The sequence below is a fragment of the Anas acuta genome, chromosome 21 (genome assembly GCF_963932015.1).
Source record: "Anas acuta chromosome 21, bAnaAcu1.1, whole genome shotgun sequence".
In the NCBI taxonomy this organism is placed as follows: domain Eukaryota; kingdom Metazoa; phylum Chordata; class Aves; order Anseriformes; family Anatidae; genus Anas; species Anas acuta.
In genome coordinates, this window is record NC_088999.1 from 1,899,738 (window position 1) to 1,927,445 (window position 27,708).

At 50.4% G+C, this 27,708-nt stretch overlaps 1 protein-coding gene across 11 annotated transcripts in view; it reads right to left on the reverse strand.

Moving 5' to 3' along the window:
- SCMH1 (Scm polycomb group protein homolog 1) overlaps positions 1–27,708 on the reverse strand; it is a 70,099-nt gene that overhangs the window by 25,188 nt on the left and 17,203 nt on the right. For 9 of the 11 annotated variants that reach the window (XR_011089397.1, XM_068658167.1, XM_068658166.1 and 6 more), the window contains 6 exons: positions 26,633–26,717; positions 23,648–23,716; positions 18,258–18,328; positions 17,420–17,654; positions 14,070–14,158; positions 12,859–13,102 (listed from right to left, as the gene is read on the reverse strand). Coding sequence is in view for 10 of the 11 variants with exons in the window: in XM_068658167.1 (XP_068514268.1) it covers positions 12,859–13,102; positions 14,070–14,158; positions 17,420–17,654; positions 18,258–18,328; positions 23,648–23,716; positions 26,633–26,657 (733 nt within the window). In the remaining variant the exon portion in view is untranslated. The remainder of the gene's footprint in view (positions 1–12,858; positions 13,103–14,069; positions 14,159–17,419; positions 17,655–18,257; positions 18,329–23,647; positions 23,717–26,632; positions 26,718–27,708) is intronic. The other 2 variants (XM_068658162.1, XM_068658163.1) reach the window with 2 other exon arrangements.

The following is a 27,708-nucleotide window of genomic DNA, read 5'->3' on the forward strand; positions in this document are numbered from 1 at the left end:
AAGACGGGCTATGAACACTCACCACGACAGTGTCCCATTTCTTAAAGGCTTCGAAACCTACAAGTTCTGCGAGAGTTGCAGTTTTCTTATTTTAATTGTCTGCATGTGCTTTGATGAGCACTGTGCACTCTGGATGCCACCACACATCCCACCGGTGCAAGCTGTGGCCTTTTTTTGGTTGCTTTATTTTTGTAAAGACATCTACAAAAAAGTCACACAAGTCACAGTGATGCTGGTATTAACTATTTGCTTTTTGCACAAGTCTTGCATTTACAGCTCTCAAAGCTGCATTCCTGTGCGTCTCCAACCACTCTGGTAATTACTCGCAGCACCTTCCCAAGGCACTGTGGTGAGGGATTTACAAACCCCTCAGCAGCAGTCACTGCGCCTTGTGATGCATCTCAGACAGCTGGAGGGACAGGCACTCCTCGAGTGCCAGACCAGTACTGCAGAACATCCCAAGTGCCCTACCTCTAAGTAAAACCATGCATGGATGTATGAAAAAGAACAACTCAAGACTGCAGTTGGCTCTTCTGGAACTGAAGAGCAGAAAAACCCAGTTCTGGACCCACAGGGTCTGCTTATGCAAATCCAAACCCAGAGCTCACAACCCAGCTCTGCACCACCAAGGCTTCCCCTCTGTGCACCACAGTCGGCTCCTTTCACCCTAACACTTGCCAAACCCAAGGAGGCAGTTTTAATGAAGCATGAAGTTTATTGGGCTAAAACATTTCCCCAAAAGAAAACGGAGGTTTTATCTGAAAACACAGCCCTCAAGATGAGTCCAAGCAACCTGGGCAGTCAGTACAGTGTCTGTGCCAGAAACCTAGACTCACAAACCTGGGAAGGTGTGAAAGGGAGAGCAAGCACATGGATGGATGTGACACAGCCTGCCTCCCTTTCCACAAAGCCACATTATTCACCAAAGGATTTATAAGAGAGAAAGAGCCATGGGATAAGAGGGAAGGTTTCTGTAGGGCTAAATCACTGCTTAGAAGAGGTAGGGGCAAATGGTTATTCTCACCAGGTAAGGGAGGTGAGGAAGTTTTCTAACAGTTCATGCTTTCCAGGGCAGACACCGCAGCTCACGAGCAAGCTCCAGACAGCCCAGGACACTGAGAGCCAGGGCAACAGAGCGGCAGGTGACCTTGGTGACAACAGGTACAAAGCAGTGAGCGAGGGGAAAACCACTCCTTTCAGGTACAAAATGATGGGCTCTGAGGTGCGTGGTGCTCACTCAGGAGAGAGAACTTGGGCTGCAGGACCCATCACACAAGAACATCAGCTTTGGGCACAGCAGCAGCTAAAAAGAGACAGGACAAAGACTCAGCTTTGAGTGGCAGACGGCAGATCAGGACGGCTGGATGTCATGGTAGAAACCAACTGAATAGAAATCCTTATTACGCTTAAAAAAAAAAAAGGCAAAAAGCCACCAAACCTGCCGATGATCCCTGGATTCTCTTTTCCAATATTTCAGCTGCTCTGGGGATGTCCTCAGCCAGGGCTCAGCTCTGCCTTGCCCCTGCCAGGGCACCCCGAGCCTGCCCCCGCTGATCCGGGTAAGCAAACCCCCATCAGACGGAGCGTTTTGAAGAGTCCCGTCTTTGGGACTTCCCCGCTAAGCATACGAAGACATCTTTTAATGTTTGTAATCGGTTCCTAGTAACTTTTCAGAGACAGTGATTTTTAATACACATCCCAATTCCTTCTCTGCTACGCAACTACATGATTACACATTTTCAGTCTATCCAGGGCCTTTCAAACACCACGGCACTGAGTGGTGACTTACAGTTACACCTCTGGGTACAGCACAGATCCCCTCCTGGAGCCCATAAGGGCAGTCTGGTGGGAGCGCTGCCTGCCTGCTCTGCAAGGTAAGGTCCCCTCTTGCTGGCTGGAAGAAGCTGGCTGAGATGTCAGCTCTACCTGGCAGGCAGACTCATGAGGCTGAGCAAAGGACAAAGCTTGAGGACCACGGAGCTCACCTGCAAGGGCGGGACAGACAAAGCAACCAGGAGGGAGCGAGCAGTGTGTACCCCGCAGGCAGGGACGTGGGCTTCACAGCCGCTGCTTCGTGCACCAAGAACCCAGAAGCGGGCTGAGGCAGGGACATCGGTCAGCGATGCTCTCCCACTTCCCCATTTTCCTGGATCCCCTGGTAGCAGCTAGTCATGTAGCAGTTCCTGGTGCTTTTAAACAACATAAACATACATGTGCAGATATTCCTGAACATGGGGGTGCGGTGCTTTGAGAGCTGGCACAACAAGTGTTACGGATGTGCAGCATAATAGACTTATTCATCAAGATGCCCTGGGGGTCAGCACGGTCCCTGTTCTGCTGATGGCAAAATAAACAGAGATAAGCGACTGGCTCATGATCAGACACAAAGACAGTGACAGCGCTGTGAAGGGTGAGGATGTCCAAATTGTTGTCCTCAGCAAAAGTCATTTTCAGTTTAGTGCTGAGCACACGGATTAGTTCCAAAAGCCAGGTCTCCATTTCTCCCCAGTACAGGAAAGAAATGAGCTGTTTTGCATCCAACTGGGTAGCATTATAAAACAAATGGGTAAACTGAGTCATGCATTACTATTTTTTAAAAATAAACCGCAAAGGCTAGCATTCGGGTAAGGAAAAAAAGGCATCATGCCTGCCACCACTGACAAAGCCACACAAGTTTCTCCCCAAAGAGCATCTCGTAAGCTCCTAAGCTCTCGGCACGTTAGCTGTGGAGCATCTGCACAATCGATAACAGACGTCTCTCGCTGCCAGTTACACGGCTGCAGCTTGTAGCAGCAGCGCAATGCTCCTTCAGCCCCTCTTCTCCCTGCCATCCCCTCTTCCTGCTCCCTGATGGCACAGTGAAGGAGCAGAAAGACCATGCTGGGAACAGAACCGGCCCAGGGATTTACACTGCAGAGAAAAATGGTAGGTTTGGACAGCAGGGCTAGACTTCCCATTGGCTCAAGGGATTTATCTTGTAGATCTGGATTGCACAGGAAGTCCTCAACAAAATTACAGCCCTCTCTGAGACAGCACTGTAATTTACACTATAGAGAGTATCCTCGTCAACCTTGGAAACATACTCGTTTGTACAAGCCAGTGTCCAGCAAGATGTGCAGCCCCTGCATAGAGCTCACAAAGCTGTTGGCCTTGGCTTGCACTCTTTGTGCTGGCATGGGGTTTTATTTCTCCAGTGCTCACACCGCTTAATTCTGGGCCCCATTCTGCAAGGCCGATCAGAAGCTGCTGCTTGGCTGGCACAGCCCAGAGCACAGGGGCCACCAAACTCAGCCAGTCTGGAGCACAGGTCCTCCTTCAAGCCCAACCACCAAGTCAGAGAACAAGGACCCCACAGGGAATATGGTTCAAATGCAAAGGACAAGCAAATGCCACATTTGTCTACAACCACCCTCTCCATAACTGAAGTCAGCAGTTTTCCCCCAAGCTCCATCCTGGTACCTCTTACCACAAATAAAGTGGCTGCAACACAGCATGGACTCTTCTTTGTTATAACCCCTTTAATAGCCTTACTTTCTCCAGCCCACGGCAAAAAGAAACCTCTTGTAACGGTGAGTTCCTTTAATCAGCAACAATGGAATTAAAACAGAAAGAGTCTGAACTATAAAAGGGTGATGGGAACCAAGCCAGCTCCAGCATGAGAAAACATCAGCAGAGTTGACCCTCAGACTCCTGATCGAAGGGAGACACTAGCAGGTAAGGGACAACACTCAGGATCAACCAGGATGCTCCAGGAGAAACATCAATGCCATTTATTTATTGTCAAAACGAGACCAAAACCAAGTCAAAATCTGAACTTCAATACTCAAGCTTAATTTGATTACCCTGAAGCCAGTTCAGCCAGTGGAGATTGTTTCCTGACAGCACCCACGGGCCCACGGTGAGTACTCCAGCAGCAACTGCAAGAGCTCAGCTGGAGCCACTGGAGTTGCTCAGTGGATGGTGCATGAGAGGAGTCGGCACTTTCAGTCCTGACACAGACACCCACACCAAACAACCTCACTTCCACACCCCGGGAGAACCATCTCAGTGCAGCGCCACTGGGCTGAATGCCCTGAGGACGGCCAGCAGCCTTCTCAGTACGTACCCAGAGCAGGCTGCCAAAAGCATCGGGGATGACTGACCCATGTCTGGTCCACGCAGCAGTCCTCAAGGAAGTCACAGAGCCACGGTCTTAGGATGCGACCAACCTGCAGACAAGTAAGGCTTCAGCACGTGCAAGCACAGCCACGCCAGCCTGAGCAGGACAGAGGTCAGCAGTCCCAGATTTACAGCCTGCAGGAAGCTTGCAGCAGCGTGGCTATGCTGCTATTAATATCCAATGAGCTCAAGGACATTCCTTGAGTTAAAATAGGTGGCATGAGAAGCCACCACAGTCAGTCTACTAACTGATTGTGTCTATTGCCTCTGGGAGTTGATTATCATCTCGTTTCCAAAACCCCATGTTGAGAATCAAAACGCCTCTGTTCTTTTAGAGTCTCTTAGAGTATTCAGGCTATTGAGAACCGTTCCTGGGGTTTCTGCTTGTTCTGATCTTCTCTGAGGCTCTTTTTTTAGCTTTGGCTTCCTGGTTAAATATTAGCAGAACACCTTCAACATCTCAGAGCACAAAGAACAAGGAGACTGCTACTGGGTGCAGTTTATTCCACCTTTTGTTCTTTATTAAAGCTGCTCAGAAGTCATAAAAATACCAAGATCAAGAGGAGAACTGACAGGCTGCAAAAGGTCTAATCTTTTTAACAAGTTGGGCTGTATATTCAGTATGAAGCTCCCGGATTCAATAAAAATGCACGCTGTGGCAATGTAGCCCTGTTTACCAAAGCCTGATCTGCGCTCAACATTTCCAACTTCTCCGAACAACAGGGAGGAAACAAAGAGAAGAAACTACTCAGTAGGTCATGAGGTAACGTAATGTTCCTGCTCCCATTGTGTCACTGCGAAAAATCCTACCAAGATTCAGGTATCCTTGGATCAGGCCCATTTCTCCTGCATGCTCGTGGGCTGCTCCGTTCACAACTGTCCCACCAACTGCGTGCAGCCTCAATAAGCCTTTGGGAGAAAAATCTGGTCAGATCACGCTGCTTCCTCCAGCACTTGTCCGCATCAGAAACAGCACCTCTATTGGGGACCAAGCTGCGGTCACCAACAGCTGGCACCTGCGGGCTGGTGACAGGCAGAAAATAGACTCGGAGCACTAAATCCTCAACGTGAAGCCTCGAAGGGCATCCAAGCTCAGCATCTTCCATGTCCCAGTACAGAGCTTAACTCAAACTCAAACTCTTCTGTGGCTGCTGCTCCAGGAACGCTGGACTCCTGTCCCTGCCGGGGGAAAGTGAGGCAGCTCAGGGTGCGCCTGGCCCACCCGTGGGGGAGCAGGAGTGTGCTTGGAGATGAGCGTCCCCACTCACACCAGCCGTGCTTTGCTTTCTTCCCGTCCTGAATCATCACAGAGCACGTGTGCTGGAAGCCCTGGGGTTGAAGCAAATCCAGAATGACGGACTCCAGGAGCCATCCTGACATGTTCGGCCATGACTGCATTCAGGCTGTGCGACTTAATTTTTAACAGGCTTAAATCTGAACTTGAACAGATACCTGAGCAGTAAAAGGCCTCTGTCCTCTTCCGATTCCCTGCTCTGTGCCATCACCAGTTTTTCAGGACCCTGTAAAAAAGCACCAGAAGCAGACCGAGATTGCTTCACTACTCCTGTTCGAAGATCCCACCGCCCTGATCTCACAGTACACACCAGCACCTTGCAGTTCCAGTACCAGCACCGCTGACCAGCTTCAGGACGATGCAGCATCGCTTCCTCAGGCCCTAAAGTCTTCTGGGCCCGGGTGACACAATCCGGAGGGTTTGGGCAGAGAATTTGCACCAAACAGAGGCTACAGGAGGTCTCTTTCATCGTACAGTACCAAAGGTGAGTGAGAGGACACGAGCCCGGTGTGTCCCAGGTCAGACCAGGCTCTGCAGAAGCTGAAGCACTGCAGGGAGCTCAATGGGAAATGGGGCTCTCCTTGCTGCCCTCCTGAAGGTGTAAAACCTACTGAACTGAGCACACTTGAGGCCTGTTTAACTCTGCTTCCAAACCTGTCAGTGACGATGGTTAGGCAAAGACATCAGCAGCTCCTGAGCCAGACCCTGCATTTAGACCAGCAGATGTAAAAGCCCTCAAATTTGTCTGGCTCCCTCCCCAGAACGTGCAGACCTCCAGCCTACACAAGCACCATGCACAGCCCAACACCGCATCCCACCCGCACAAGTAGCGTTACAAAGTCCCGGCAGGAGGGGAGCAACAAGCCCAGCTTCATTTGTCCCAGGAGAGGAAGGTTTCCAGCAGTGATGCTCCCGCAGAACCATCCTCTGGTGATGCAGAGACTCCTGGAGATTTTAGAGGTCTGGTTTAGGCCAAAAGGCAGGAAGGAAAGGGGAAGGAAACATCCTAAACAGCATCCAAACTCTGTGGGTTACGAAGAATTTTAGAATAAAATGCACGAGGAAAATTCACGCTGCGACATTGATATTAAGGACAGGCTAGGGGGCAGTGGAAACTCAGGTCAGCTCTTGCAAGTCCCAGCACATCACAGGGTAACACCAGGCGTCCGATGCTGTGGCTCCCCCTGAGCCACAGACCTGCAGCTTCGTGCAGCAGGAGGAGAGCGCAGCTCACCCTCCCGATGAGCGCCCAGACCTCTACCCCAGCACGGATTCCAGCACACATGGCCCAGCCCAGCTGGGTTTATGGATAAACCCCATGATTTTGTGCTCCGAACGGGTCAAGGGTGGTGCTTGGCAGTTCCCAACAGTGGTCTCGAAGGCAGCATCTGCAGGTACCCGGCTGTGTGTCCACAAGGCTTGCGGCTGCAGGGCCGAACGCTGAGCTTCTGTGCGCAACCCCTCTGGGTGCCGGCACGTAGCTGCACCAGAGCGAGGCCCCAGCCACCCCACCGACTGGAGGCCCCTTGCCCTGCCGTTCTCTGCACCAGCTTCCTGAGCCTGGCTTCGCACCAGCCTGAGGTATAAGCTCCAGACCCCAAAGTGACAGCAGTCGGCATCCTCGCATCTCCTCCCAGCAGCAAAGCAGAGGAGCTGACCCGAGCGTCACCCTGCCAGCTGCTCCCGACAGGCACTGCCACCCACCTGCGTGCTCCCTTCCCAAAGGAGGAAGAGAAACCAAGCAACACCAAAAATAAAGAGAAGTCATAAAACAAGTATTACCTTTGCCCGTGGGCAGAAAATCTAGCATCTGATGATCATCTTCCTTTGAAGACACCAAGTAGTTAATAAATAAATGGCACGGCAGCAAGGGTGGCAAGAGAAGGACGTCACGAGCTCCGTGTGTTGTGCCTCCAGCCTCGCACTGCTGCGAGCACGGTGGGATGCAGCACGCGGCAAATGCAGGAGCGTCCGTGAGCTTTGCTTCAAAATACTCCCGTGGCGGCTAGGTAAAACTATTAACTTTTGCTTGGAAGTGCTCGCAAGCCAGCCAAACCCATGGGGAGGGAGCCGCGTGCCGACAGCGAGCAGCAGAGACCCAGGCAGGGCAGGCGAGCGCCTGCGGCAGGGCCCGGTGCTCGCTCTGCAGCTCCCCGCCGGCCGGCTGAGCCCCGCAGCGGCACTCCCCGAGCCCGAGGCCCCGCTGCCAGCTGGGCTCCTGCCAAGGCAGCAGCTCCACTCCTCCAAATTCCAGCCCAGGCTGCTCCAGCTCCTGCCCGCCCGGCCTTAACGCTTTCACTGCTGCTGCCTCGGGCGCCCAGCACAGCATCGCCTCTCCTACGGGGATCCGGGAGGGCGTAAGGAGGTGTAAGGGACCCACCTGCACCAAGCGCAGCCCCTGAAGGAGACATTACCCACAGGGAGGAGAGGCGCACAGACCTTCCGAGTTTCGGATTTGACAGCAATGCTCACGGCCGTGGGCAGGATGCTGCAGGCGGCGGTGCCCTGCATCCTGCTGGGAGGGTTACAGCATCTCCCTGCCCTCCAGCAGGGATGTGCCACTGCATAAAAGGATGAGCAGACTTCAGGGGTGCTGTTACCGCAGAGGAGGGGTGTGTGTGCACGGGTGCGTGGGGAAGGTCCCAGTCCAGGTACAGCTCACACCTGGATTTCTCAGGACCTGGCACGTTAGATGCTTTTCAAGAAAACTTTTCAAGTTTTCAAAACTTTCTCAAGACTGTCCCTGCCCTGGCCCCTTCCCGCAGCGGTGCTGCTTGGGCTAATGTGTATAGCTCCCAGTGCTGAGCTATCACCAGGGCTCCTGAGGGTCCTGTGCATGCCTCATGCTGTCTGAAGTGAATCACAGTTCCAATTCCCAACACTGCAGCATGAGAACCACAACAACACATGCATTTCCTTGAAATGTAAAGCTAGCACTAATGAATACAAGAGTTCTGCATGTTTCCTTATGCAACGACCCAAATCTTGCAGAAAATCTCAGATTCCTCCTCTCACAATCAGCGTGTACAGAAAGCAAATCCTGGTCCCACCTGTCCAGTCCCCTCTTCCCAGCCTGCTACCCGGCCTCCTCCTTTGACACGAGGCAGAGGAAGGAGCATCACCTGCTTGGGTGAATAGCTCAGAGGCAGAAGTTTCCTGACAGAGGACCTGGCAAGACCCCTGCTTGGTTTTGCTTTCTTCAGGGGTTTACAACCCTCCATTTCACAAACCACTTCAGAAAGGAGAACGACTCCTCGTGGAACCTCTTCCCATGTGTGCTTCACTGACTACAAAGCACTGAACTTTCCTCTAGTCTGATCAGTTGTGAAAAGCTGATTTTCCCATAGATGAAAGCAGCAGACACTCTCTGCCAGACCATGCTTTGGCTGATGGGGGATTTCCCCTATACCCACCTCCCTGCTGAGGGCAGGTGCCCTGGAAATGACAGTCATTAGGCAGCCTCTTATCTCATTCTTCTTTCTTCCAGTGATTTTTATCACAGCCTGGTATTTCCCTCTTCAATCTGCTTTGCCCTGATCCTTAGCAGCTGCACCGCGGTTTGTGGGCATCTCTCCCACTCTCTTTCTCCCCAGACATGACTTAAAGTAACTAAGCAACAACCCTCATTCTTTAGGTTGATCTTGAGTATTGATTTTCTGTCCTGTTTATAATGAAGAGGAACTCTCCAAATCAGCTTTCCAAATCTGCACTCTACTGATGCCACTGACCTGAGAGCAGAATTGTTTCTTTGCCCTGCTGAAGAGCAGCAAAAGCTTGTTACTCGCACACTCCCCGAGGAGTATGAAGTTCAGAAAATGGAAAGTGCATGCCAAAAGTTTTTCCAGAAGTATTATGTGGTATATGTATTTTGCTTCTTCAGTCTCTGCTTCTTCCCAGTTTACATTGCCACCTGATATTCCAGCAGTCCACAGCCTGGCACTCTGATCACGTGCGATCACTTAAACCTCCAAGCTCATGGCTTGAGAAACATGCTATCTCCTGCCTCTTATCTGCCACAATATTTGTCAAGTCTCTATGTGACTCATATTTGAATTATTCCTTCTCTACCCAACAAACCTTCAGGGTCTTCTACTGAAAAACTCTGCATCTTGACTTCTACTGAAATGATCTGCATGTAGTGGATTTTCGCCATGCTTTTGTGTGCTGCTAACCTTAAAGCTGGAGAAACAATCATTTTTACCTGTGTTTCACCCTGGAACTCTGGTGCCACCATGAAACAGGAAAGTCCAAAGCCTTTGCAGGAAGTTTGGGTTAAATGCCCCATTCAACTTTAACTCAGCTGCTTTATGTACATGCTCCATGACAGATTAATATTTCTCTACAATGAGTGTTTCATTCTTTATGAATGGATGTACAAACAGTTCTTCCAGAAACAGCCAAAAAAAAAAAAAAAAAAAGACTTATAAACCTGTGAGGTGAATCTACAAGTCACCATTATCCCCTGTGCAAAGTGGGTGCAGAAAATGCCATTAACACAGTCTGCCCTGAGAGCAGAGGTCAAACCAGCACTGCATCTGACAGCGAGCCCACCCACACCTTACGTTCCTAACAGCCCAGGCTGGGCAGGTAAGGGCGAACGAGCACGTGTGTAACATGAAAATCCACTGAAGGTGCCATGCACCAAGTGTGAGGGGTGATGGGGCAGACTGGGGATTCCTGCCCAAGAGACAACTGGGGGTGCCTGCTTGGCGTGGTGGGGAGGTCCCTTTGGGATGGGCAGGGGGACCTGATTTCCCCGGCTGCTGTCATGGAGGGCCCAAGGTGTACGGGACGAGCTCTGCTGTGCTTTGCCTTGCCCCTCCATCCAAAAAGACCCCACCTCCACCCTTACCCCGCTCCGGCTGCCCTGTGTCAGTACCTCATGGCTGTGGGTCACCCACAGCGTGCCTGGCAGAGCCCCGTCCCTGGGCTGTGCTGTACAGAGGCAGCCTGAAGCTGGGCACTGCAGGCACTTGGCTGCCTGGGCATGGCCCAGCGCTCCCAGTGGTCTGCCAGCACGTCCTGATGGTGCTGCTATTGCCAATGCTGCAACCACCAGGCTGGCGAGGCGAGGGCCGTTCCTCCGCGCTGCCTGGGCTCCCTTTGCTCCCTCCCTCCGCACACCCATGCCCTCTGGAAAGCTCCCTGGGAGCGGCTGGCCCGGCCCCAGAAGCACCAGAGCCCTCGAAGCCGCCCCACTGAGCAAACACGGGTGGGAGTGGGAGGCCTGAAGGAGGAGGGATGTGCCTCGGAGAAAGCCCGCTCTCCTCCACCTCTGCTGGCAACCACCAGAAGAGACAGATTAGAGCTGAATTAAGTTGCCAGCATTAAACAAACACGCCTGTTCTCTTTGAAGTTCTGCTTCCCTTTAACATGAGCTCATTTCTCTTTGTTCAGCCCTAGGAAGCCACGAGCTCCGATGGAGTTAACTCTTTGCAGGGCTCCTCAGCTCTGCCAAGCACTCGCTGCATCTCACCCCGCTCGCACCCATTGAGACGGCCGGGCCCTTGTGGGAGCAGAGCCCGGCGTAGGCGCAGTCATACCGAGGGTCCTGGCCGTGGCTCTCCCTGCTGGGAAGGGCCCCCCCTCGGTTCAGCAGGAAGCTTTACTGCAACGGTTCCTGGAGCTAAAGGAAATGGGGATGCCTCTGCGGTGAAGCCTCCTCCAGGCCTGCCAAGAGCAGCACTCACAGGCCCCGGGGGAGCTGAGGTCAGCCCTCCTGCAAGGCTGGGTGGAGGGGAAAATGAACAAGGGAGGAATTGAGATTGGGAAAGAGGAAGAAAGTTCCCAGAAGTCCCTTCTTTTGGTTTAATCCCACAAAGTGGAAATTGGAAAGTTTGGGACAGGAAAGGATGGGGATGAAGGAAAATCTTGCCACAGAGAGGAAAGTAAAATACCACAAAGCCAATGCCGATCCCAACTCTATGGTGCTTTTGCATGGCTCACACAACCTCTGCCAGTCCCTGCTGCTGCCGCAGCAACTGAAATACCTGTCAAAGACAGCAGAGATCTGCCTGAAAGCACGTGTTCTGGCTGGAAGCGTGGAGATGTGCCTTCTGCTCACTGTTTCTGTACATGAGCAGGAACCACGGAGTCCCTGCAGGTTGAGCAAATACACGAGGGAAAACTGGGACAGGCCGGCAAGGAGGAACAAGCGTTTCTTAGAGGGCACCCGGCCACCACAGGGCTGCTCCAGGGCTGGGGGGTCCTGGGCACTCTTCCCTGGCACAGAGAGGGGTGAGGCAGAGCTCTCCACCCCTGGCTGCACAAAAGCTCCTACCTGCCACCAACACGTCCCTGCCCCTGGTGTGGTGCCTGAGGAGCACCTCGGGGACACCGGGCAGGAGCCCCCAGCCCCAGGTCAGGAGCGAGGGAGAGGCTGGGAACACCACGGCTGGACACGGGCATCCAAGATAAGCAGCCGTAGCATGATAAGTGCCTCCCAGCCTAACAGAAACCATTCCTGGCTGGGGGGAGCTCACAGCACAGCCTGCAGGCCACCATGTGAGGCGAGCCCAGGCCACGTGCCCAGACACTGGCCCTGCAGCACCAACAGGCCTGGTGCCACCACAGGGCCGCAGGACAGCACCAGCCTGATGGACTAGCACAAACCCTGGATTTTCAAAAGGAACTGTCTCATCGGAGAAACGCCTTTCCTAAGTAATCCTTCAGCTCGGGCAGGGAGGTTCCTCTCCTGCTTTTAATTTCACTGCCAGGCATGCGCTGGACTCGCCAGCCAGCAAATGCTAGAGGGACCTGCACGGGGACAGTGCCAGCTCCTGTGTTCCCAAATAACTCTCACACTTGCAAGCTAGACACATGGCTGAAACTCTCAACAGCCAGTGTTCAGGCATCACCAAGGCAGAAAGCTCCCCAGTACCATCCCTAACCAACCATCACAGCTCTCGGAACACAGCGGGCACTGCCTGACCCAGACCCGCTTTTTCCAGCAGAGACTGCAGCAAACGGCACAGCAAGATAGCACTGTCAGAAGTACGAACTGGCACAGTCCGGCTACTTAAAGACAGATAATTCTCTCATTATTTCCTTATTATATCTCCAAATATCCCAGTTCCTGTGGGAAAAGGTCTCTGTGTGTTCTAGGGACACAGGAAAGACTGAGGAAATTCCTGAAGAGGAACAGAACATGACACAGCATTGCCTTCCCTCCAAACAGCCACCATGCTGCCCGTCTTTCCAGATGGCTGCTGCCTAGCACCTTGATGCCAGGCTGCCTGTTACACTGCCAACAGATATGATCATCTGTACCTTCACCACACATGAAATTGCGATAAGAAAGCCTGAGACGGCACCCAGATGTCCTTGCTGCTAGCTTCTGCCTGTTTTGCTGCCCTTGGAGAGCTGAGTGGATGAGGAAGACAGCAAAACAACAACATGGACCTTACCTTTTGTTCCAGGAGGCTGCAGATTATCTCCAGTCAGCGAGCACCAGCCTACGGGAAAGATGTCCCGGGAATCATATCGGCACCAGTAATCGAAGGCACCTCTCCAGCCATCAAATGTTATGAGGACCTCAGAACCTCTCACCTCCCCAATGGTGGCCGGGCAGATGAAGTGAGGGTTCTTCCTGTCCACTGCCTCCAGCTTCATACCTGTCTTGAAGAAGTTTTGGGATGGAGATGGTGGTTCCTACAAGGAGAAGTTGAAAATATTCTCAGCGAATGCCAGTGCCTCCCCAGATCAGGGCTGCCTTCTCCATCAGCACTCACCTCCACAAGCAGATGGAGAAGGGAGCTAGTGGGACAGATCTGAACCCCGATGAGATGTGCACGAGTTGGCCTAGCTACGCAGCCATGTGCCTTTACATTCATGAGGCAACAAAGTCTATTACTGACTGCTCTATCATCACCAGGCGGCTGGACCAAATCCAGACTGCGCTACATTAACACTGCACCCTGTGACAACTCTGTCATGCATGACAGAAAACAAAGCTCTGAAGAAAAGAGCCTCTGCAGGATACTCTCACTTTGTATCTCAACCAGAGCAGGAAAAGCTGAGATGTGACAGTCTCTTTCCATCATTCTTTCTCCACCTTCAGCTTTGCTAGATATATGAGAAGCCCGTCAGCCATCCTTATCTGGGGCTTGCTCTGCCTGGTCTTTTACAAAGAGATACAGTAAAAGCACCCCAACCACCCCATATGATGGCATACGCCTCCCAGACTGGTCTCTGTCCCTCTCTCTTCGCTAAGCGGATGAGAATACAAACTGAGAAATCATACTTGCACTGTTGCTTCACAAGCAACACAAGGTAGCTGCATCCCTTGCAAGCTCTGGTACATTAAAAAGCTTCAGGGAGAGGTGCTGACTTATATAGAGAATTGGAGAAGCACCCGCTGCCCAGGTGAAAACAAGCACATCTCTCAAGCCCCAGCATTGCAGTCCAGCTTCCCAGTAGACCACAGTCTGCACCCTGACCCCTGCTCAATGCAGCAGCAGAGGGTACGGATGTGTCCCTAGGGAAGCAACATGTGGCAGCACCTGGCCATGTGTTCAGCTCCTCTGGGACCGAAGGACCATGAGAAACTGTCTGTGATTCTGATGCTCTGCAGCAGAGGGGACACACCAGAAAGACGTCTTCACAAACAGTAAGGTACCTTGTGAAAAATCCGGACAGGAGCCATCTCTGCTCCATTCAGAGTCTTCAGAAGGAACATGGGCCAAGAGGAGGCATTCAGCCGGAAGCCTGCAGAGAAGGGAGCAGAGATGGACGTAAGGCTGGGAGGTCACTGGATCCAGCCACACATGCCTGTCCTGACAGGAGCTTTGCAGCGGGCACGTGTTGTGATCCCACACCACCCTCCTCTGAAAGCAGGAGTCAGGCTTGACCTTTTCCAGATACTCCAAACGCAAAACATTATGTTGCTGAAAAGAAACATCTGGAAATGGATGTTTGACTGCAATTTTCACTTATCATAACAAAAGTCTGTACATTGACCATACAGGCATTGTGCGTAGCACTGGTGCTGGCAGCTTCAGTGATCCTGCTACGGGGGAGACATGAATCAGCAAGTGCTCAGGCTATGAAATGTCTGCCTCAGGAGGGAATCTCAGCTTCTGGGTGGCCCCCTCCACCTTTCAGGAGTGAGCTGCCAGCAAGCTGACCTGAAGAAATAAAGAGGCTGTGACTTGGCTAGGAAACGGACTTAACCATTTAACCAAACAGAAAGGATGGCAACTTTTGGCTCAATACCTTCTGTGAAAGAAGCAACAGGAAGAGGCATATGGGAAGAAAAACGCAAATTCTCATGCTCTGAGTCAATGGACTGAACACAACTGCACAACAGCTCTGTGTCCACTGGTCAGCTCTGTTCTTTCTACACCCTTTGTTATAAGGCCTGCTCTCTAGAAAGGCTTGTGGTATTAATCCCAGAGGTGACAGAGCCCAACACGCTGTCTTCTTTGAAAAAGTGCACACACAAAAAAAAAATCAGTGAGAAAGTAGAAGCAAATGATGAAAACCATCGCAGAATCTGGCATGCAGGAGCCCTGCGCATGTAGTGTCCCACTGAAGATGACAATGGGATACCTGAATGTACAGAAAACACAGACCTGGAAAGTATGAGCACAAAGATCATCTCCAGATATCACACAACACGATCTTTGCTAAATGCAAGGCTGTACCTTCCTGCATTGGCAGTTTCTGCTGTTCAGCTGAACATGGCATTGCACTTTCTGTATTTGTGGTATTTTGAAGGTAACGCTGGGAGTGGACCTACAGGGAAAGCATCCCACAATGATAAATGTGGCAAAGTTTTGCAAGAGCTCAAACACCAGAACACAACCAGCTCAATAAAAACCACTCTGGTTGAGAGAGCTAAGCTCCTGGGGGGGGGGGGGGAGCAAAAATGACCTTTGGGTAATGGAGTTACAATTACCTTTGGGGTAGTATGAATTATCCACGTACAGGAGAGCAGCAGCTTATGTATGCACACAGAAAACACCACAAGGAACACGTAAGTTCCTCACCTCGTTTTCTGGGATCTTGTACTCTGCAGGCAGAAAGGACAACTGCATTGCTAGCTACTTGTTACTGGTGTTCATGCTGGGCACAAGAGAAGTACTCTCATCTGGACCAGGGTTAAGCAGGTGACACAAAACAGAGCTGGACACAGACTTCTTCCACTGAGTACTAACCTAACCTGCTCCTCTGGCACGGACAATCAGTTTTGTTCCGTGACTCAATTATGTTTATTGCCATCTGCTGGCAAAACTCAAAAAAGGCACAGGAGGAACCCACCCCTCTCAGGGAGGACAGGCACCTGTGTTTGCTGGGCAGACCGCACCAGAGGTGTGAATGGCACCCTGGGACCTGGGTTTCAAAGAGACGTCTGAAAATGGACAGCAGCATGCATTAAGGTGACATGAAAAACTGCAGCTTTAATGTTAATAGCTGCAGCAGGTTCTGTCTGTAGTAAATATGAAGGGAAAGAGTGCAGTGCAACTTGCGTACACATGGCATTGTCTGGAGTGACACGGCAAAACGTGCACTTACTGATGTTTTTTCCTTCAGAAAGGTCAGTCCCAAGTGTCCCATTGCAATTTATACTCTACTTCCACCAAAGCTCACAAATGATGCTCCAGAAAAAAATAAAAATACTTCTAACTCAAGGTATTCTATTGAAGGCTTCTTCCATCACTATAGATCGGCTTGATATTATCTGGGGGTGTGCTAATTCAGGAAGTGTTTTATGAAGACGCTGCAATAATAATTGGCAGCAGAATGCAAAAGCAGGTTAATCCTGCTGTTTAATTAAGAAAGAACCAGCAAATCAACTCGTTATTCAGCATTGTCAAAAAAGAAGATGCGTGTTTAACTGGAGATGACACTGGCAGAACTCTTCGACTATTCAGGTTATTTATAAAGCTGTAGCTGAGTAAAATTAAATAAACAAACAGATGAAATATTGCAACTGTCCCTTCATTCTACACAGGACTTAAATCACTGGCAGCCTTTTCAGACATCATCGTGTTTTCCCATCTGATGGTCTCCAGCTAACCTGCTATTGCTTCTAAGGCACCTGGGCACAAATACACTTAGACAGCAAGAATGAAAATTTAAATGCTTTTGAAATCACAGTGTCAGGACTAGCAGTGATACAGTAGATGCCTCAGCCCTAATTGCTCTCTTGGTTATTCTCTACATCAAGATTTAGAGTTCCCCAGCAAAGCATCTCTACCAGGATGTCAGTACAGCGCTCTGCTCTAAGGGGAGGTGCTAGGGACATGCTGCTGGACGGCAGCTGTTTTCTGTTAAACACAGCTTTGACATGACAGCAATTGCAAGCAGGATCAGAAGACTGCAGCAACAGGCAACGGCCTGTAATCAGGCCTTGGCTAGAGCTATGTGCCAGCACTGCCCCTCTGACTGTGGGGTGTCTCCCAGAAAAAAAACAACAGCCTGGATATATCTTGTTCGTGTGCTGGCTCAGGAAAGGTCATCAATAACTCTGCCTTCACTGCTCCTGCACACACCCCCGGGTGATCAGAACTTCTGGAGGCCCCTCCTTTGCTTCTGTATCCTCTGGGAAACTTAAGTGTCTCTCAGACTCTTTCCCACAAATGGCTGGAAAATGTGTTTCTCCTTTGAGGTGCAACAGGGAGAGCTTCAGAAGGCATGAGAGCATGGTCAGCATGTGCCAAGCCCATGCTTAAGCTGCAAGCTGCTCACTTGCAAGCGAGCTATCAGCTCATCTAAGTGCCAAAAACACTTTAATACACACTCCAACGCATCTCCCCATCCATGACACAATGTGCACGTGGAAATACAAACCTGGTGTGGAATACATCTGATTAACAGCCCAAGCTAACTGGGCTAGTCTACATCACTGTGGTAGGCATGGGCAGTCTGCGGGTCTCTGTCCCAAGCACAGAAATGTTAAAAAACAAAAAGGTTTTTCCCCACAGATGATGTAGGTGCTTGCTGGACAGTTGAACTTCAGCTCACCCAGTGGAGGCTGCAGCATCCCTCCATTCTTCTCACAGTTTCCTATGGGCTGGATTTCGGCAGAGTCCACCAGCCGCCAGAAGTCATTCTTGTTATCGCTGCCATCGAGACGCAGGCGGAGGCGAGCGCCTGTCAGACCCACCACCGTGGCAATGCAAGTGGAGGTGGTGTTCCTGGGGTCCTGGGCTTCTAGTTTCATACTGATCTTGAATTCGTTTGCAGGTGGCGTGTACGACTGCAAAGAGAAGGACGGGGACCCAGTTAGAGCCAGGATTTCCAATACAGGTACCACCTCAGTCCAAAAGCTGAAGCCCGAGGATGATGAAATTTGTTTCTACCAAAGACTGACAGGAGATATTCCTCTGCGCTGCTGCCCCTCTGTTGGGACTGATGTGCGCCATGCCAGTTCTCTCCTGTATCCCCTGTATTCAACACAACCACCTCTGTACTCAAAGCACCCAATGCCCAGGGGGCTGCTATTCCATTCCTACAGAACTGGTGAATTCTGTGGGAAATCTTGCTGGACGGGATCCAACAGAACCTGTATCACATCCTACTCAAAACATTTTCTCCAAGGGCCTGTGCTCAGCAGAGAAAAAATTGTTCTTGTGTCCCCATCCATTCACAGCTGAGACTTAAATCTTCTGTGCTATGTTAACATTTGCAGTGCCTAAACATATCTTTTTCATCTCTGCTTCAGCACACTATGATTTCTATTAAGGCTCTGTTTTATCCTTAACCTCTTCCTTGCCAAAAAAGGGGCCATCCCAGGCACAAAACTCCTGGGCTGCAAATGACCCATCTTCCTTGGATTTCTTGTTTTCATTCATCCTCTTACCTGCTTGAAGCAATGGGCAGGAGCTGGGATGGCACATGTCTCTTTCAGGTATTTCTCCCAGGTGAAGTGACCTAAGGAAAAAAAAAAAAAGAATGGGGGTCATTCAAATAGGATCTGATGAACAAAAAGCTCAGAAAAGAGATAGCTGGAGTCCTAGAGCCAGCAGTTCTCCACTTCTCACAGAGGAGGTGCTCACAGGCAACATGTTTTCACCATGATCCTCTGATGTTTGTGACCACAGAAGATTTACAACTGCAGCTGACAGGCAGAACAAAGCATGGCGCTGCCTCCGGCACCGTGCTGCCTCTGTGCTGCTGATGGAGGGTCTCAGAAAGCAAGGATAACAGCCCACATCGTCACATAAAATACCCAGCACAGATGGGAATCCGTGGAGTCCACTAGACAACTGCCCCTTAAGAATCATTCATTAGACACTGCTCTGCCTGGGGATTAAGCACAGTCACTAGGGGCAAAGAGCTAAAAGCAGCCCAGACCAACAGAAACCTTGCAAGGTGCTGACTCCGTGGTTCTCCCGTCCAGTATGCCCACAGCCTGCCCTGCCAACCAGCAGCTCCCAGCAGGTACCAGCCCACCTACAGAAATAATTAGCAGACAGGTAAGTTTATCGATTAATTCCCTGATATGGGCACGAAGCCCACGGCTTGGGCAGGATGGAAACAGGATTTCTCAGGACAGGGATTTACGGAGCAGAGCAGCCCCCATCCAACAGCAAAGCCCCTTCCCCCGAGCGTTGCTTTTATCACGCCTGCACCGCTCCTCATGTACAGCAGCGATGGTGAAAGCAATATGGCATCCAGGGAAACCTGTTATTAAATGAGGAATTAAAAGCTCCCATGATCCAAGCAAATCATGACTTCTGCCATTTAAGCTGAGCAGCTGGGAAAGGATCCTTCCAGCATGACATTAGCTTGTATTCATCCCAACGGCTCCCAGGAGACCGCTGTTTTCAAGTCATTTCAAGAGCATTGGTGGCAGCACAATTAAAGAGCGGCTACCGCTTCCCCTATTCATGTCAAGTTTTTAATCAGTCTGTTTTCAAAACAAAAGCTACATTAAGAGCCATTTCAGCTACTGCAGAGCATACCACACCTCTGAAAATCCGGGCGCTGGGGTCAGCACACATTGCTTCAGTTCTGCCTCATGTGCACAGAAGCCTTAGGGGCATGATAATCCACCAGCTTCAAATAAGTAAAAGAAACACTGCTTTCTTGCCACCTTCATGCTGATAACTAGCACTCTTCTAAATACAGTGGTAAAGAACAGAAAAAATACAGTTTCACTGCCACAGTGGCTGAATGCATTGCTTTTACACGCTCTGACAGCAGCTCTCCATCCCATCAGCTGGCACGCGTTTCCTTTCAGCCAGCGGTCTCACATGGGGGTGAATGAAGAAATTAAGTTTCACTGCAGCGGTGCTCTCACAAACAGGATTTTTTGGGGCTTAATTGAAGATATGATCTTTAACTCTATGAAACTCTTTGCATGAATAATGTGTAGTAAGTATACAGCCACAGCAAACCCAGACGGAGGACTCCAAGCCCAGCAGTCCTGCCATGAAGCACTGTGCTGCTCTCCATCCGTGAGTTTGGTTCCTGATCTGGGCTTGTCTCAGACCAGCCTGACCCTTTGGAGCCCGTGTCCATAGAGCACCCAGTGATCACACCAGGACGAGGAGCGCAAGCCTCAGGGCCTCAGCAAGCCTCCTAAAAAGCATCAGCTGCTTTTGACAATTTTATTTAGAAAAAAAAAAAAATACAGCTCATCCTCCCCTCAGCTGGTTTCAATCCCTCACTATTAAAACTAGTTCTGGTTTTAATCCTTCCACTTTTCACTTACTCCGGACCAAGTGAGGCCATTTGCTCTCTGCAACAGCTCACACTGCAGTCGAGATCAATGCTGTAAAATTCCTGCAGGAGCAGTAAATTTCGGAGACAGCTGTGTGCCTCTAAAAATAGTGTTTGGACATGGAACTTATTTGAGATTAATTCTAGAGCCTGTTGGGACTCAACCGCCATATGAAGACACACACAGCAGAACTGCAGCTACTAACAGCTCACATTTCTGATGACTTCTTTTGCAAAGAAAAGGAGGAGCAGCAGAAAGACCCTGAACCCCAACAAAAAGACAGAGGATATACAGCGGAGTTAAACCTGCCTTCCTTCTCTGCTTACAATGGGTAATTTCTTTCCGTAAAAACAGCACAACAATCAGAATTAGAGGCTGCACGTCTGTTCCAGCATTACTCATAAAACGGGACAGAAAACGTATACTGAGTTAGAGGGCACCACCTCTGCCTCAGCACAGCTCCCTTCGCAGAATGCTGGAATGGTTTTAAATGATTTCAGGAAAAATGTTTAGCTCATGATACAATGCTTTTCAACTGGGAATTTCAAAGTGCTTTAAAACATAACCAAATATGATCAACTTCAACCTAACAATGCAGGAAGAGGAAAATGGCACAACACAACAAAAGTTGGGCTTTTACAACAAAGGGAAAGCTGACAGTAAAACAGAAAAAAGGAGGAGATTCTTCAAGCTTTTTTAACCAGGGAGCAGAGAATGAGCCCTGACACACATCAATAAACCGGGTGTCTCGCCGTGGGGGGACAGGGTGTTTTTGTCTTCTTATTTGGCCTGGGCAGACAGCACTGCTTAATATTTTCTGAGTGTTGGTCAAAAAACACTGGTGGCTTCTCTCCAGCTCCCAGTAAGCGGCTTTGCTTCATGCAAAACCAGCACTTCATTCTGGTGACAGGGCAGGGGTGCCAAGGACAGAACTGTCTGCAGGGACTGACAGCCTCTCTTGCCCCGAAAAGCAAAGGGGAGTGCTTGCTCCCCTGCGTGCTGCCAGCTTCCAGCACTATCTGCAAGATGCTCTCCTGGTCCAACAATCACCCTCTGTTTTCCCTCGTCTCTGCCTCCCCTTTTGCCACTCTGCTGCAGAGCACACCATACCCCTACAGACTGGAGGGATCATTTGTTTGGCCAGACCGTGTTCCTCAGTAAAACATACATCAAATCTTCTTTTCAGGCAGAAACAAGAGAAGGACACTTAATGAGAAACACCACGTCGCTGTAATTACAGTTGTGAGCTAAACAAAAGCCAAGGATTATAAACCTGTGTAGCTCCCTGTAAGTCGGCTGTGAAAATGCCTATTAAGGACAACTGCCTGTCACTTTTGCTTGCCTTTGGAAAGTGCCTTACAGTGTGCTAATGCCAAAGAAAGATATTACTTGCAGGCAGTGCACCAGATTGGGGCTCTGATGTCTTAACATTCAAAAATATTTACTACAAACAAAACACTCCACACACCCAAGGGGTCAAACTACAGTAGTTGTGAACAATGCAACTCTGCACCCTTGTGTTTGTATTCTCATCATGTTGCATTTAATGTTGATCTGTTGCCCAGAATTTAAATGGAGTTTCTGTTTATATCTTTAACCGAGTCTGGTTTGGGCTCCATTAGCATTTCAGCTCCCAAGGGGTCATCAATCCCACTGAAATGATACATGTGTGTTTCAGGTCACATCTGTGAAGGAGAGCGTGCCCTACCCAGATCAAGGCATCCCATTAAGGTCTGCAGCCCATATGTGTGTCTGCTAACTAGCATCAAGGCAGCACATGAAAGCAGCACAGTCGGAGCCAACTCAGAACAAAAAGTAGCAGAGCATCGGCTGTGCTCGCAGATCCAAAGGTGACAGTGGCTGTCCCCAACAACAGGGTGCAGCTTTCTGAGGGGCCAGCTCTCCCAGTGCGATGGCACAGCTCCTGCACCTCCCACCCGCGTTACTTTCCAGGCACTCTGCTCCGCTGGCAGTCCGGCCGCACGGTCTCCATCAGTAACAGCTACAGCTGATAACACGATACTGCTTACTCACTGCCTCGCTCACAAGAAATGCAAGGATGTGTGAGCCAAAACTAATAGATTTCAAACACCAACATGTTGTCTGCTTTGCTGCTTCTCAGAGGTGTTCCCACTCAATTTTAGCTTTGAGCAGAAATCCCTCCAGCCTGGACGGCAGGGTGCTTCGTGCCAGAGAGCTGCTGCAGTTTCACACCCCTTGCCGTGCAGCCAAGCTCCGTGCAGGCGGTAAGTGATTCTCTGATCAGAGTTTCTTGAAGGGGGCTGATGTCTGATCTCTGCTGTTATGCCATGTGCCCACTGAGCGCACGCACACAGAAGCATGTCTGCAGTAGTTCCTCCTTAGCTCTGAAACCCTGAGATGCAGTGAGGTGTGGAGACTGGTGTGCACGAGTACTGATGGGAGCGCACACCCCTGAATTTCACAGAAAGCTCCATCTCAAGTTGCACTTGCCTCTGAACAGCAGCCAGCCCTCTGGCATCTGCAAACAGTGCAGCAAAAAGGAAAAAGTAGTGCAGCACCTAATGCCCTGTGGGGACACTATGCAGAGCGCGTGGGAGCTGTGACAGCACCCTGTAATGTCACCTGGAGCTCTGCGCGGGGTGACACAGGGCCCAGGACTTTATCTGAGATGTTAAAGAACTGCCTCCCCTTGGAAAAGGACCTTCCTAAACTGTGATCTGCGGGACTTCAGTACAAGGTAGGTAAGGACAGGTCAGATGCCCCAAAGGAGAATGGTGAGGTCAGCCACCACCCTGAATCAGGGTCTGGGACAGCCAAGCCCCAAGGCACTGCAACCACTCTGGTCCTCACAGGGGCTCTCAGAAACACAGGAGTGCCTTCCACAAGGCAAACACAAGCTTCCTGTTAGAAGTGGTTCAGCTGTTCAGCCCAGGAAACCATTTAGCTTCTTGTTGCTCTGTACTTGGTGGGAAATATGGACATCACCTTCCTAAGATAAATATAAGTAAAATACAAGTCTTGCATACGCTCCATAAAACTGGAAGTTACCTGCATCCCTACCAGCAGACAGCAGGAGCTGGCAGTTTCCTGAACAACCCGCAGGTGCCCTGCATGGGAGCACATCGGCCCTGCCCAAAGGGACACCCCGCTGCCTCTGTGCCAGGCTGCCTCGCTGGGCTCCTGACCACAGGCATCAGCCGCTGCCGTGAATGCCAAGAGAAGTTCATGCAGAAGTAAGAAGCTCTCTACATCCTGGACACGTGTAAAAACGTGGCAGAGCCACCCATTTGGCATGCACGGATGGGCAGGAAGAAACAGCTATTCGATCCTGCCTGATTTCAGAATGAGCTGCCTTAGCCGAGTGCTTGCCCTGACATCTTCTCAGCAATTGCTGACTGTGGTCAGAGTTAAACACATGAGGACTGCCCAAAAGCAGTTTTTAATCTGTAAACTAACTTGGCACACTGTAGTTTCCCAGATCCAAGCCAACTCCATAAGCTTTTAGAAAGAAAAGGAAGAGAAAGGGAAGCATGCTGTCTTACCTTGGTACTGGGAGGGAGACTCTGACGGGCGGCTGTACTTGTGCTTTTTACCATCTTTCCAGTCTATGGCTGAGACAAGAAATAAAGCATTCATGTCAGTGAGGGAAGCCAGCTAATGCTCTCTTCAACACTAGCAGCTCGCATCATCTGCTTTGCAGGCATGGGCCACCTCAAAGGAGAGAAATGACCTCCCTGTTCTTGCTGACACACAGCCAGGTAACACACGTTATGCCCAGAGCAGGGAGATTTTGTCCGAATCTCCTTCCTCCACACAGCTCAGAAGACCGGACACCAGGCCTCTGCACTGCAGCCTCTGCCTAGTCCTCACCAACCAATATTCTTCTGCCACGGCAAGCAAAAAGGTGAAAAACAGCAAACTGATAGACCTTCATCATTTAAAGTACACGAAGAGCTATCAAGGCTCCAGAGAAACAAAAGCCAGAGCCACTAAAAGCGGCTGGCATGCATGCCATGCACCCCAACGGGGAGCCTGAATCGCAGCTCACTCATTGCCTCTGGGTTGCTGCGGCCAGCCACGAGTGCACAAAGGCACACAGGGAGCAAAAGCCTCGGCACTCTCCAGTGCTGGGGCTCATCAGCACTTCTCCCAGCGGCTGCACAGTGCCCCGACAGGGACAGCATCAGGCTCCACGGCATCCTCCTCACAGGCCAGAGCAGCAACGTAGCCCTAGCTCTGATGGACATCTCGTCAGAGCTGTCTTCATCATGAGAGCTTTGGGCAAAAGAAGTTCTCAAGACTGCTCTGGAAGACAGATTCAGCCAGAAACAGGCGATGCTCATCCCCTCTGGCAGCCCTCAGCCAGACAGAGGGATGCCAGAGCAGCGTGCCATGGCAGAGCCTGCACCGAGTGAGCGGCCCATCGTGGGCTCCTCCGTGTGCTGCTGGCTGATGGATGTGCACCCACGAGCACTTTTAGCTGCTACAGTCCTGCTCATTTATTTTACAAGGCATTTCGTAGGCTACTATAAGCAAAACCAACCAACCAAAAAAAAAGAATTTGGGAATTTGGTAGTGCTCTAGAAAATTTGTCCCCGTGAAAAGCAACTACTTGTGAAAGAACAAAAAAGAAAACAGAAAAAGCACAGAAAAAGTTTTGAAATCTTGGAGAAGCAGCTGAAAGAGGCAGGCCATGAGCTGCTGCTAAGTGGATAATCTTAAGGTGTTTAAAATTGCTTTTGGACCATTATTTTAGCAGTCTTCTCTTCATGACATGTTCTTTTCAGTAAAATGCACAGGAAGACTTACTATAGATTTCATCCCTTAAAGGATCAAGAGGGCCATATGCAGTATGGCCACAGGACCATTAGAAACAGACCAGCCAGAGTCTCCTCAGAGAGAGGCAAACGAATGAAAAAGCTGGAAGGAAACCCTTCCTAAAACTGCATTCCCTTCCAAGACAGTATCCTGCTTATCTCCTGATGAGAACAAGGAAAAAGGACACAAGGTATACATGCAACAAACAGAAAAGCCTCCATGATGAGAAACACTCTGCTCAGGATAGCTCTGTAGCAGCCTCTCTGTGCTCGGAGCTGCCTATTGCCATGTTCTGCAGGTGAAGTTATGTTTTATTGTTAACCTTTACCACGCAAAATCCTCATTAAGCAGACTGCAAAAGCAGAAAAAGAGGAAAAATGCAAGAATTTCTGGAGGCAAATCAAAAAAAAAAAAAAAAGGCAAAAAGTTCAGTGCCTTACTGGAAAAGCAGGTAAGTAGGACAGCAGCCCATCTGCACACAATACAGGTGTTGCTTCTGCAGCACACGGCAGAGCGCTCGCAGCACAGGTCACGCTGCCTGGCGGCACCCTGCTCCACGAGGCAGAGAGGACAAGCTGTGTGCGGGGCTAAATTCAGGCAGCCAGGTCCGCGGCCGTGCTGCTGACTAATCAACCTGCCTCTTCTATTGCCAAGCCCTCCAGCTGCCTCGCAGCATGCTCTCCCCATTCCCCGCTTCCCTTCATTTATTTTCACTTCATTAAAGGACAAGCAGCGTTAGGAAGAGGATAATGCTTCTGTAAGATGAACCACCAGAGAAGCAAAGGAGACGTTTAAAAAAAAATAAAGGAAGGAGAGAAATTGAGCATAGAAATCTCCTGTGATAAGCCTTGTGTGCATGCAGCAGATGTGAACAAAGGACTGCGGAGGATGCACTCTCCTCTGCTGCGCTCCCTTCCCCCACGCTCTGAAGCGCATGTGATGAGATCACTCCCGTCAAATGCACATGTATGGAACAACACTAAAGGAAATCAATATTATTTTTTAAGCACGAGGTCCAGGCGGCTCAGCTGCAGGCAGCCTGCTTGACAGGGCCCTTCTCATCTGGGGGAGCGGGACACGGGGAGTGGGCGTGTGGCTGTCCTGAGCACCTCGCCGCAGCTGCGGGCAAGGGGACGAGAGACCGAGGCTGCGAGAGGTAAGTGCCTGTAATGAATTTCATCTCCACGAGGTAGGCTGGTCTTTGGTTTCATGCCTCATTAGAAGGGGGAGGCTTGTGCCAGCAGAGCAGCAGTTTGCCTCACGCTGGGAGCACGAGCAGATGGTGCGTGCAGCAGCTCCGCGAGCAGCGTCCCGCCTGCCATCATGCCCCAGCACCGCGGGGGTGTGCAGGGCCACCAGGGCTCCCCCGGTGCCCAACCCTCTGCTCCCCGACCGCTGCTGCAGGAAGATGAGGAAGGAAGAGGCCGGTGGGGCTGCCAGGTGGGCTCCACCACTGCAGGGACCCCTGGGGCCAGCCCGGGCATCCTGGGGGCTGCCACAGCCACGCTGGCTCCTGGTAGGGAACTGATGGAAGCATTCCCTGCACACTGCCAGAGATGAGAAACTCCCTCGTCAGAGCTTTGTTTGCACCTACAACCAGCACGTTCCCCCACCCTCCCCAAGGCTGGCCACCTGGTCTGCTGTGCTCCGTCCTCTGGTCTGAGCAGCTCGCTAACGGGCCTTTGTCTGTGCCAAGCATCACCGCTCACCTTTTTGAGGGCCTGGTTTCCGCATTATATCACCTGCTGCTGTCCTTATCCTGGGACTGGCTTGATTTTAGATAACTGAAGATGTCTAGGATAAAAGAAATAAACATGAGAAAATTCCCCATTTCTGGAGCATACAATCATCTGCAACATTAACTAATTACACAGCGGGGAGAAAATAGATGCTCTTTCACCCCAGGTTGCACAAACACCTCCTACTGAATACAGACAATTCATTTCAAGCCCACTGAAACTAAAAGCCTTTCTCCAATACGTGGAGAGCTTCAAATTTATGGTAGTGGGAGCAGCATAAATAAGCAAGAAGAGCATATGCCAGTCTCTGTGCTAACTATACAGCAGGTCCCAAGTGTGCACATGGAAGGGGGGCTGCTCTTGCTCACTAACAAAGGGAGGCAAAGCTGGAATTTATGAAAGAAAACACATGGAAACATAACATTAACTCTGGCAAAGCAGCACCGCAATCCCCAGCTCGCCACTTGCAATTCAAATTGCTCACAGCAGTTCTGGGTAATAAGGATGAGAAATTGGACAATGACCCAGGAAATATTTTTGCTATTACTACTGCAACGATTGTCCAAGTTGCATTGTATTTTTTTCCTGATTGGAGGAAAACTGGCCAGACTGTCCCCGACAAAAAAAAAAACTACAAACATTTGCATTCTTGTTAAAAGCAAGTGTTACTGGAGATGGGAGCCATTAGGTGTGCTCTGGACATGCACGGAGGCCACTGCTCCCACACAGCCACTGCGCAGGGCAGCGCCTCCCAAATGCAGCAAGCCCCAGCCCTGGCAAACCCCGCCAGAAAATATCTAAATGAATGGCTAAGCCACAAACAAGCCCTTAGGAAAGCTAGTAAAAGCATGTTTTGACACTACACTAACTAATTAAAGATTAATTGTGTCAATATAATTCCATTTTGTTCACAGTGGGGCAGTCAGGCTGTAAGAGGAAGCCGTACCAGGACGCTATGCTGAGTTTCCTGCTTACAGGGCTTTTTACAGATCCAGACAGACTACAAGTTTTGATTTTGAAAAACAGCCTTTTTCCACATCTAATAG